Genomic DNA, 12,695 nt, shown 5'->3' on the forward strand with positions numbered 1-12,695 from the left:
GCCACTAAAAAATAAAAAACGTACCCTCTGCCTTAAACTCGCTTTGTTTTACCAAGCAAGCTTGCTCGTAATGGCAAGTGACATTAGAATCAACAACCTAAAGAAAGTGAAAAGGATTTTTTTTCTTAAATGTGATTATTTCTCATTAAATTTATTTACTTTGCACTATTTTTTATTGCTGGATAAGAAAAACGCTTTTAACCCTTTTTTTTAATAGATTGACAAAGAAAATTTCAAAATCAAACCCAATGATTCAAGTTTTTTATATAAACGCTAAAATAACAAATATAATCCATTGAACAAAAATTAATTTATTCAATAATAGTACAACTACGCAAAATAAATAACTAATCCAAAAAGATTTTTAAAAAAATATAGCGTAATATTTATGTGTATTTTTTTCCCTCATATTTTTAAGTCAATGAAATTGTATACATACATTGTGAATTATCACTAACATATTTTCATATAATTTATTAATTTTTTGAAAAAAGGGTCTATTTTATTCTCTCCTGTATCTTTTTTTACCAATATACTAATTTGTTGCTTTTTAAAACATAGGTGGATCCCGTATCTCTTTTTTATACTATAATATTATTTAAGAAAAAAAAAATAGAATCCTTTACCTCTTTTTTGCTCAGATACTATTCCTTCGATTTTTTAAAACCAAGTAAAATTCATTATCTATATTTTGCTGCTATTCTATTTTGTATTGCTTTAAAGGTACATGGAATCATTGGACACTTTTTTTCTAATATAGTATTTTTATTTATTTATTTGTTTTAAGCAAAAGAGAATCTATGCTTTCACTCAAAATGGAATCTAATGTCTCCTTTTCGCTGAAATACTACTATGATGTTTTTTTTAAAAAAACATTTAGAATAGAATATATCTTTTCCCTAATTTACTTTTTGCGTTGTTTTTTTTTAAACTAAGTTGAACTCAATATCTCTTTTTCATTTACATACTATTAAAAAAAAGGGGAAATTTAAAATTTTCCTTCTGACAAACTATTTGCTGTTTTTTAAAACAAATTAGAACCCATACTGTGAAAAAAGTATGGCCAACGATAAAAATTAACCCTATTTTTGACTCTATAGGAACACTAAAAAGTTCAGTAATTTTTACTGAATCTCTTTGATAATAATTTTGGTGAAATTAGCAATAAAATATGATTTTATAAAAATGTGATAAAATTGAGTAAATGTGGTAAATGTGGATTGATTAAATGTGTAATTTTACAATATTATGATGCCTTAGATCATGGCATAAAAACAATTTCATCGTTTAAATTTACTTTTCAAGTTTGCATTTTTTACTATATGTGTGGTAATAAAAGTTATAATTTAGAATTTCTGGCAAACCTTTTCCATATAAACGAAATAATTTTCAAATGAATCTTTTAAATACCGTATATTTCGGCTTTATTACAGGAATTAAGATTTTTTTCCCCGAAATGTCATTACCATACAGTATGGTAATTTTACCAAACTTTTTTTCACCGTGCAATATCTGTTTTCTGCTGACATACTATTTTGTAGTTTTTTAAAAAAGGTAAAATTCAATAACTCTTTTTTTTGACATGCTATCATTTGCAGAGATGTTTTCCGAGAAGTGAACGTTGCCATATTTGTACGAAATAATAGTCAGAAGCATCTCAGTAAAGAAGCGTGAACGAGAATGGACAGTCTGGCGATAACATATGCGGCAGACTGGCAACCTGTACGGGGTGCTCGGCTAACCAACAAATCGGCTGTCTTTATGAAGAAAAGAGCAGAAAGAGTTGAAGATTAATGAGAAATACCTAAACACAGATTGTGAATAGAAAATATAAATTCTAATGGGAAATGTGTTATTTACATAGATAAGAATTGAAATATAGTTTAGATAAAATGCCTTTTTCCTAGAAAATTTTTCAAAGGTAGACTCTGCTTACAAAAAGCACATATACTTTAGGTTTAGCCATTTTTTCTGCTCACTGCTAGAAATGCATAATTTCTCTTTTTTATCAAGGAAAATGCTATCTACAAAGAGAGAGTATTTTCATTGGAAGAAATATTCGAAATAGTTTTATGAATAAAGTAGATAAGAATGGTTAATAACTGGATAACACTGGCAGATAACTGGGAACAAATTTTTTGTTGCATTTATGCAAATACTTCGAGTGTGGGCATTTAATTTGAGAAATTAGTTTTGCTCCTAAAGCAACAGAATTTTTTTAAATGTCATTCGGGACGTCAGTTTAAAATCGCTATATGTAACCGGGAATTGCATAAATGTTGAGACAAATTTCTAAGGGAGCACATAATCAGGATTAAAATTTCTTTGGAAATCATGCAAGGAAATATCATCGTACCTGACTAGGGGTCTGTTCAAAATTACACGAAAAAAACAGTTTGTAATAGGGAAACACTACAAGGAAAAATTGTTCCCTAGTGTAATTTAAAGCAGATTTTGCATCTGGAATTTTTTTAAGCAGTTTATTATATTTTAGCCTCTTGTGCATAATTCCCTCGGTCTGTTCCCCTTTCGCTCATTCATTATAATTTTCACTGACTCTGATTTTCACAAGACAAAATACAATACGCAGAATCATTCCACTACTAACATAGAAATCAGAGCGTTTTACATCAAAAGCACTTATCTAATCAACTTAAAAATTTGGCATATCAACATAATGATAGTTATGATAATGAATACACAATGATTGTTGATGTTTAAAAATGTATCATATCGAAAAAAAAGAAAGAAAAAAGAAACAATAAGACATGACATATACCTGACTTGAAATGAGTGCAACGGCTTCAGGATGGTTTAACTTGCATCCCCTTGCTAGTCTCTTTTGGGCAATGTAACCAGTGTAATGAATCAGTAATGATTCCAATTCACGGGGACAGAGCTTCATGTTCTGTATAAATCAGAATGAGCTGTATAAATAATATTAATTTGTAAAACATACTTAAAAATCTAGCTGGAGAGGAAGAATTTTTTCTTGAATACTCGGAATAAGCAAATACACAAAAACTAATTTTTTGTCTTCAAAAACTTCAAAATTTAAACACTGTTTAAAACATATAAAATTTGTCGTTAAAATTTTTTATTAAAATTACAATGAATCAAATAATAATTTTCAAAATTGACTCAATTTTAATAACATGAATCTAATCAATATTTTGTATTTAAGCGTTTTTATTTTTCTTATTATTTTTTGTGAATTTTTTTTCCGGAATTGATGTTTATAAATTTTTTTTTTTACATTTAAAAATGTTAACTGTCAAAAAGTTATGCTACTCCTAAAATTAACACTCAATATTCTTAAAACAGTCTTCAGACACATTTTTATTTGGCCACTGAAATTTTTGAATTCTCGGATTCTTACTTAGCAAAATTTTTTGACAGATCTAGGCACACGAGTATCTGATTTAATTAAAAATAGAATGGTTTATTGAGGAAGAGATACAATAACTGATAAATAAAAAAAATTCGAAGAAACAAATATTTGATTCCCTATAGTTAAGTTCATTGTAAAAGCTCTGCACAACACAATCATAATTATTAATAAAAATTTAAATGTAAAAAATAAATTAGCTTTTTGGATTTTGGACCAAATTTTTCCTATTTACACACCAAAAATATTAAATTTACATTATTATTCATAAAATAGTTACACTGAGAAAAAAAAGTATGGTCGAAATTACCAGAATTTGGTCAAATGTAGCATGCTTCTGGCTCTATGGGAGCATTAAAAACCTTACTAATTTTTACCTAGGCACTTCAGTAAAATCAGTTATTTTGTTACATCTTAGTGTATCACGTATAAACCATTTATTCAGTTAAATTTAGTTTTCAGTTTTGAATTTTTTACGATTTCTGTGAGGTAATAAGAACTACAGTTTTGAAAACCAGAATTTCTGGTTAACCGCTATTATATGAATGAAAAAATTACCAAACGAATGGCTTTATTACTTCATATTTTGGTTTTATTAACAGATTTGTAAACAGAATTACGATTCTTTTAGAAGAAATATCATTGCCATACAGTACGGTAATTTTACCAGAAATTTTTTCTCCGCGCAATATTTTTATTCGCATAAGATAAGAAAATGCTACAAGTTGAAGACAAGTTTATTTATGCACCAAAATATGTACATTTTCACGATAGAGAAATTTACACTAGTATGAACAAAAATGTATGATCTTTGTTATGCACTAAAAATAAGGTAATATTAAACCAATTATTTTATTTTTATGCTGGATTCAAACAGCAAAAATAAAGTACTGAAAAATTTTAAGAAAATGGCACCTAAGATTTAATTTTAAGATCTTAGCTATAATTGTAACATCAAGTTCAATATTTCATGTTATTTTGAAAAAATATATATAGATTCTACGTTAAAAATAAGTAGTTAATATAAAAAGTATAAATGTATGAATATATGTATAAATAAATTGCTTTAAAATAAAAAATACTTACTTTATATTTCGTAACAAAAGTAGTTTTATTCTTAAAAGAGTTTATCCACCTTTAAAGTAGCCACAGTTTAATAATATTAATAACTTCGTATGGAAAATAAGTATTTCTGAAAACTTTGAACTTCAGGATATCAAAAATAAAACTTTCTCACTCCGTATGACCAATCAAAGTGTTTAAATTTGTTTTACTGCATTTTTGATTTACAGTTTTCTATCATGACCAAAATGTGATAAGAACAAACTGATAGCGCGTGTTGTGGTGGAAAAAATACTAAATCGAGTGGTCATTTTCTTATTGTGATCTATTAATCAACATAAAATGCCTGATTTGAATTGATTTCTTAGTTTTCAGATTTGAGCCAGTTCTGAATTTCACTAAGAAAATAATTGTTTGTTTGTTTTCTTTAATAATTCATGCAGATTTTCTTACATTATTTTTTTCCTTTTCAGTTATGACTATTTATGATATTAAAAATACAATATTACTTCCGCACCTACTCATTCGATATTATATATGTTGTTTTAGCAATAATTTTATAAACAGATTCATATTTTGTTCAGTGACAAAATCATACTTTGTCGTTAATTCTAGGATTAATTAGTTTTCAACATACGTGACTTCAACTCAAGCTGATTTAAAAATTTATTAACCAATTCCTACACGGAAAAAAAAATTCTCGTAAAATTACCGTACTATATGTTAATGATATTTCTGCTAAAAAAAAACAGTAATTCTGGTTACTAAATAAAATCTTATAACTTCTTTTAAGAATTTATAATATATTAATTTATAAATAAATTCTTATAATAATAATCATTTTGGTAAATAAAAAATTGAATAAAAAATAAATAAATAAACAATGCTGGTTAATAAAACCGAAATATAGTATTTAAATTATTCTTTTGGTAAATTATCTGTTCGTATAGTAACATTTTACCGGGGATTCGGGTTTTCAAAATTGCATAGTTTCTAATACCGCTCATTTAATTAAAAATACATAACTGAAAAACAAATTTAATCAACAAAATGTTTCCTATACCATGCTCCCCGTTATTAAAATTCGTTCGAAATTTTCAATTAGTTCGGTAGAGCCGTTTAAAAAAAATGACATTTTCTCTATGGCTAAGCATTAGTCATTGTTTCAAATTAGATTACAGACGACTCTGTTTTGTTAAGTACTTTAAAGATAACGTAAGTGTTTTTTGGCTTGTAGCTTTGGTCAAAAAAGGAGCTTACTGCATGTTCTTAAATATTTAGTTATTTTTATACCTTATGCCAGGTACATTAAGTGAACGATCGGGTTCTTACAACTCGAGAAAGAGAATGCGTGTTTAGGCTTAATCATGTAATTTAAATCACATATAGTTGCGCCGCATCACGTGGTTGTGCTTGACAGATAAACGCTATAGCAGTTAAGCTTGGATTATTATCACGCTGAATCAATAATCGGATCAGATTTAATTGGTTACCTGTAATTGACGTCACGCGTGTGTGTGTCGCTACTAATAAGCCTCTGAATCCTCACATAAGCAAAAGCCACTATTTAATCAAGATGACGTCGCTTGCAGGTATCCAATTTTAACGTGGTAGCAAAAGCGGACTACATCACCATAATAGTATTCCTAAAATTATCTGAAAACATGTGCTATGCTTTTGAAACGTGTTTCTATAAAAAATAACTTAAAATTAACAGAATTTGAATTTTTTAAAAAAAAGATTGTACAGAAAAGCAAATTTAATGGAGGAAGGGATAATTTGCATAGAACATTAAAAAATTGTTAATTTTTTTTTATTTCAATAATGCTTGATTAATATTGTTAATACGTAATAATTGAAATAAAAATTAAACTATGCACTAAATAACAAAATTAATGGAGAAAGGAACTTATTCACTTAGGGGAGCCGTAAAAAACCGTCATACTATTATTGACGATAATTCTGATTAATTTCAGTAATATGTACTACTATTTAAAATAAAAAATAGCTGCGTACTAAAAAGAAAAATTAATGAAAAAAATTTTACAATTTTGTTTGGAAGAAATATGAGAAATAGCCATACTCTTTTTAAAGTCAATGATGCTTAATTAATTTTGGTAATTGGTACTAATTGAAATTTTAAAGAAAATAAGCTATGAAAAAGAAATTATTAATGCCGAAATAGTAATAATTCGCTTAAGAGAAACGTAAAAAATTGCCATGTCGCCAATGATTCCTATTTAATTTTGGTAATAGCCCCTAACTTGTGTTATGCCAATTGGCGCAGTTTTAAAACATTTTAAATACCCTAATACGAATACAAAATATTATTATATAGTATGTTTGGTACCCATTAAAACTTACATAACCTTTTACATAACTCTTTATTAATTGTTGATATAAAATTAATGAACTCTTCCCACAATTGGATTTGTAATCAATCAAAAACAGTAATTTCTTCCATAGAGTGTAAAAATTAATTAATTATATTATTTTCAATATTTAACAGTCATCTATTTAACAGTCTTCATAAACAGTTAACAATGATCTATTGTCATCATTATGTCCAACAGTACTGTAGTCATATCCTAAAAAAAAAAAAAAATTCGAACAGAACCACCGTTTATAGAGAACTTATTGGTCGATCCGCAGACGTCTGTATATAGACAATTATTCCAAATTCAAAGTAACCCGCTTTCTAAAAAGTGGATTCCGAAACTAAATGAGGCTTTAACGTCGTGGGAAAAAAGAAAAAGGTAGACATTGGCGAGTTTTTACGGCAAGGTGTCCACAGGTAAAGCTATTTACCTGAAAGCAACCCCTGGGAGTTAACATCTTGAAAATAGTTGATAATGATCTTCCGTTTCTTATTTGATACCCTTTGGCACTTTGAATGATGGATGGGGTTTGGATTCTACGTGAGGATTTCGTAGAAAGTTGGCGACGACCCCCAAAATCCTTTCTAAATCGCTGGGATATTTTGAGTACCTGTCGCCTCCTAAAAATTCCTTTTTTCGCACCGAAATAAGGTTTTCACTGTCATATTTTCCTTTTACATATCGCTTAGTTTTTGAAATATTCCTGCTTTTTTCAAAGAACTGCTATAAAGAATCTTCAACTAAAAGGTATGTATATTGATTAGATTTCTAATTTTAGTTATCTGCTTTTCTTTTGAGTGTATAATTAAAATTATCAAATTAGAAATGATTTATTTATTTATATATTTATTTATTATTTATATATTTATTTATTATTTATGTATTTATTTATTATTTATTTATTTATTTATTTATTATCTATATTTATCTATTTATTATTTATATTATTTCAAAACTCTTTTATTAGTTTTTTTTTTCATTATTATTTTTACTAAGTTGTACCGAAGGTTCAAATACAGGTATTTATAAATATTTTTAATATTTCAAATTCTGAATTAGTTACATTCATAAAAACTGATACTGGATATAAAAATAATAATTATAAACAGTGTTTATCTTAGTTGTAGTGGTTTAAAGTTTCAAATAGTCGCATTTAATAAATATTAATCAATTTGATGCAAAAAATGAATAAAATGCTTAATTAACACTCTTAAAGATTAATATTGAAAATAGAAAAGTTTTACTTATCAGCATTACTTACAAGTTTTCACATAGCCGCATTTTTGAAGTATCTTCAATTTGTGAAAAAATAATTAATAAATTTTAAAAATTATACTCTTAAAAACTGTTAATGGAAATAGTAAACAGTTTTTTGGATAAATTATGAAAACCCACAGTGAGATATTTAAGTTTAACTAATATAAATAAAAGTAATTAATTAAATGTTCACAATAGTATAAATAAGACATTGCTTTAAAAAAGAATTGAACACGTCGCTTTTTTGATTTTTTTCTACATTGCATCATATTTTAATTTATAACATTTCAAAGTTATTATAATATAAATGTATAGTTTTACATTTAAATAAAAAGTATTAAAATTTTATATTGTATGGTTCGAAACAAAGAATTATTCATAGTATATAATTACTTATCTCTAGTGTTATTTTTTAAATATTAAAATTATTACAATATATTTTACTAATTATAATAATAGTATTATTTATTAAAAGCTATTTAATTACTTTTCATCTTGTAATATCAATTTGCGTTTTTAAGAATTGAAACTATAACATGCAAATAATTAATATGAATTTAAATTTAGCAGTTTTATGAGGTTCAATTGTGTAAAAAATTTTATTGGAATTACGATATGAATCATGATCAATTAGGGAAAAGAGCATAATATGAACAGATGTGTCCCGATTTTCATAAATCCACACTGCGAAAATATTTTTTAAAAAAATTGCTAGAGTAAAGCTATCATAAAACTTCTGTTTTAGACGATTACCTGTGTAGAACAGCAATTTATTTTACAGCAAGAAAAAAGATTTTTAAAGGTAAGAAGACAATTGTCAAATAGAGAAAAATTGAATTCGAGTGAAATTCGGAACAATTTTTAGCACATTTTAATCACTTTTCCATAAAAAAAAAAATTTTTTTTTTTAAATTATTGCATCCCTCAACATTAATGGCCCATGAAAACAAAATTGATCATCCGTTCACCCACATAAAAAATCCCCAATGAATTTCAGAATTTTTTCTCATAAAAATATATTTTTCTCTATAGGTCCATTGAATTGTCACTTGAATCGTTGAAGAATGATTCATAGAAATGTCCACCAAAGTATACCCTCATAATCATCTATTGTGTATTGGTGCCCTGTCTAGACGACAAAGGGACAACCGCATCTTACCCTGATCTTTACCCAGGTAAGATCATCCCTCACTTCACATCTGTTTGCGAAACTAGTTGGACTACCACAATCCCCACAGGTAAGTGTTTACATTTTCTTGACTCCCCTTTCATACCGTGTTTGCCTAGTTATGATCAGTTAATATTATGGATTTGAAAGACTGGTACTATAGTACATAATAACTATCGTTGTATTATATAATAACTATCTTTGTATTTTGTATCCTGTATCAATTTATTTTAGGTATGATGTGTGTTTTACATTAAATTGTGATGAAATTTAAATGATATAATGTAATATATTAAATTATTTAAACCTGTAATTTATTAATTAAAAGACCTATATTAAGACAAATTTAATTTAAAAAAAACTTTACTTTTAAATTATCTTATTTACGATAGCTGTTTTCTTTTTATTTCATTTTGTAAAAATGTAAAGTAAGCTTATCAATACCTATGTTGCCACCCTAGAGGGAGAATAGGGAAAACCTGGAAAATAACTGGAATTTAAAAATTATCAGAAATAACAGGGAATTTTAAAGTTTTCCTTAGAAACTAGGAAAATAAAGGGAATTTCATTTCTTATTTTCGTTTTTAAAAAGTGTCGACCTCTCAAAGCACATTTTATGCTATATTTAAAGATGATAGTTAGCTATACTATGCAATTTCGTTTACTATAGCCTTATTTTATGCATTAAGTTATTAAAGTTTCATTTATGCAACATTTAAATATGTTGAGATATTCCCTATAATTCTAAGTTTTCCAGTATTTAAAATTAATATAGAATCCTAATATAGCTCATACAAGAGCACAATGATTATGTGTTTCCTCCTAATATATTGTGTATAAAAGGTATACGAAAAACAAAAAAGATTTTTTTTTCAAAGATTTTAGTGACAATTCTGGAGACATTTGATACCTAATTCTGTTTTGTTGCATTGACTCGAATATAAAGTAATAATATAAAGTCTAGTTTTAACTATAAAATGACTGATGGTCAATAAATTCTCTTAAAACACTTAGATTCATTTAAAAATTTAACTAACAAAGCAACTAAGTAAAGAAGAATGAACTCTAAGAAATTAACAAAATATATTTCGGTCTAATATTTTTTTATTATTCCTTGCTAACTTGTCATGCTATAATAGACAGTAGACATTTCCTAGTTTTTTAATTTCGCATCATAATTGAATTAATATTTAATTCTTCAATCCCTTTCTCAAAAAGTATAACAGCTTACTTATTAATCAAATATTCAACAGGTTTTTTTTTTAATTATTATATAATACTAAAACTTTATCTGATTCACTTTGTAGAAAAAAATAGTTTATTGTGAATAAGTGATATTTATAATCCGTCAATAATATGGATTGCATACCAAAAAATTTACAATTCTTTTATCAAAATAAATTTCGTGAAAGATATTAAAGCATTGTTCATAAATCTAAGAAAATATAATAAAATTATGATCTATATTTTTAGTTATTTAAACAATTAAGACATAGATAAATTGTGATAATAATTTAAAACAGTTGTGTCATAAAATTTTAATAAAATGTCAGACTGGATAATATCGATTTAAATTGATTAAAAAACTTGTTAAAATTAATGATTTTCGAACTTTTGATTTCATCTGAATTTAATTTTTAAAGTTTTAAACAGCTGTATCTGATTTTTTTTTCTGTTTTTAGATCCAGTAATTTTAAAATTTTGTCTCAGTGGTCTGTTCCTACTTACGCCCTAAAAATAGCTTAAATTCTGGAAACTAGTATGCTTCTATAAATATTATTAATATATTTACCTAATATTATTATCGTATGTATGTATTATATCATTCAGCGCATAGAAAGTTCAGATGTGTATTTTGAAAACTTCTTCGTAAAATAACATTCACAAAGTGATATGAATTTTTTAATTAAGAAACTTTTTCTCTTGTGATAAAAAATACTTTTTTATTTCTATATCTCAAAATATTTCTAAACAATTTAAACTTATTCTTTGCTGTACCCTGCCAAAAATTCCGGATCAAATTACAGTATAAAGTACCCGGCACTTTGAGAGCATCATTCGCAAAATCTATTTTACCGTAAAATCCATTTTAACTGTAAAATATCATACCGTAATTTTTGCAGTAATATTTATTTAATTCGAATAATTCGGTGATCTTACGGTAATTATTACTGTAAAAGTTGCGTTTTATCAGGTTTTTTGTTCCGTAACATGTTTAGGTAAAAATGGATTTTACAGTAAAAAATACCGGCATCCTGAGTACTAATACTTTTACTGTAATTTGATTTGGAACGATTTACAATGTAACACATTTTATGGTGGACAATGACTGAATTTGCTTAACCAGACGACCTCTCCAAAAACAAAAAAAAACCTGTCATTTTTTGGCATTTCCAGATAGTGCGACCATTATGCTATTTACAAGAAGCTTTTTGATGTTGAAGATGTGTAAAATAAATAGATAGTAATTTTACACGCCTATAATCAATCACTTTTTTTGTTTATTTCAAGTCGAAGTAATTTTAAACTTTTTTGTGTTGATTAAAGTTTTTTTAAAAATCGAATTTCTATTTAACGAATTTTCCACATAACGAACTTTTTTGGGGAAATTAAGAACTTCGATAAGTGCAAATCCAACTGCGTATATTTTTAAATATTTGTTGCTTGGAATAAAAAATATTAATCTACGAAATTTAATTATTTATAAAATTTTAACGCGTTCTCACAGTTAGGTTGAAATTGCTGCTTATTTCTCCATAATATTTAAACACGTTTAGGATAATCCAGTTTGTTAATTAATAACAAAGAGGGATGAATATTAGATTTTTAATCTTTCTCCGTTCAGCCAGGAAATGGGCGTTTGAAATCATAGCTGTTATATTCATTTACTACTTCTTGCACTTAAACATCAAGATTAAGGACAGGGAGTCGCCTACCTGTCAAAATCTATTCAATGATTAAAAGAGATTTCAGGGGTCGGGAATTAAGGGTGAAGTTGGTCAGAACAAGTTCGTACTTGAATAGGATAAAATGTTTAGGTATTAAACTATGAAGGAAACTTAGAGTAGTAATTTTATTTCTACTTTAAGGAGCGAATATGCGAAAAAGAATTGAGGTCATTTCTTTGACACTCTGTCTTTCTTAAACTGTTGAAAAACATTAGGTAAGTTTTAATTTGCGAGAATAGTTGCCTTCTAGAATATAGTAAAATTTATCGTGTTTCTGGCTCCATGGGAGCACCATCAATCTCGATAATTTTTAAAGAAGCGCTTTGGTAATGACTTTTGGTAAAATTAACTATAAAATATAGTTTCATAATGTGTGATAAAATCCGGTAAAGGTGGTAAAATTTGGTATTTCTGTCATGATACTTTATAGCATGGCATAAAAACCATTTATTTATTTATTTGGTTGGTTGGTTGGTTGGTTGGTGTCGTATCCT

The 12,695-nt window shown here is 26.6% G+C and overlaps 2 protein-coding genes across 4 annotated transcripts in view; one reads left to right on the forward strand and one right to left on the reverse strand.

Moving 5' to 3' along the window:
• Positions 1–4,640, reverse strand: part of LOC107444258 (urease subunit alpha) — a 34,728-nt gene extending 30,088 nt beyond the window's left edge. The window contains exons 1-2 of the mRNA XM_043039503.2: positions 4,475–4,640; positions 2,780–2,908 (exon numbers count right to left, since the gene is read on the reverse strand). Coding sequence (XP_042895437.1) covers positions 2,780–2,905 — 126 coding nt within the window. The 5' untranslated portion in view covers positions 2,906–2,908; positions 4,475–4,640. The remainder of the gene's footprint in view (positions 1–2,779; positions 2,909–4,474) is intronic.
• Positions 4,641–7,306: 2,666 nt separating this feature from the next.
• LOC107444265 (noggin-2) overlaps positions 7,307–12,695 on the forward strand; it is a 38,384-nt gene continuing 32,995 nt past the window's right edge. Inside the window, exon 1 of one of the 3 annotated variants that reach the window (XM_071182435.1) lies at positions 7,307–7,575. The gene's annotated coding sequence lies outside the window, so the exon portion shown is untranslated. The remainder of the gene's footprint in view (positions 7,576–12,695) is intronic. The other 2 variants (XM_071182429.1, XM_071182433.1) reach the window with 2 other exon arrangements.

The sequence above is a fragment of the Parasteatoda tepidariorum genome, chromosome 1 (genome assembly GCF_043381705.1).
Source record: "Parasteatoda tepidariorum isolate YZ-2023 chromosome 1, CAS_Ptep_4.0, whole genome shotgun sequence".
NCBI classification, from domain to species: Eukaryota; Metazoa; Arthropoda; class Arachnida; order Araneae; family Theridiidae; genus Parasteatoda; species Parasteatoda tepidariorum.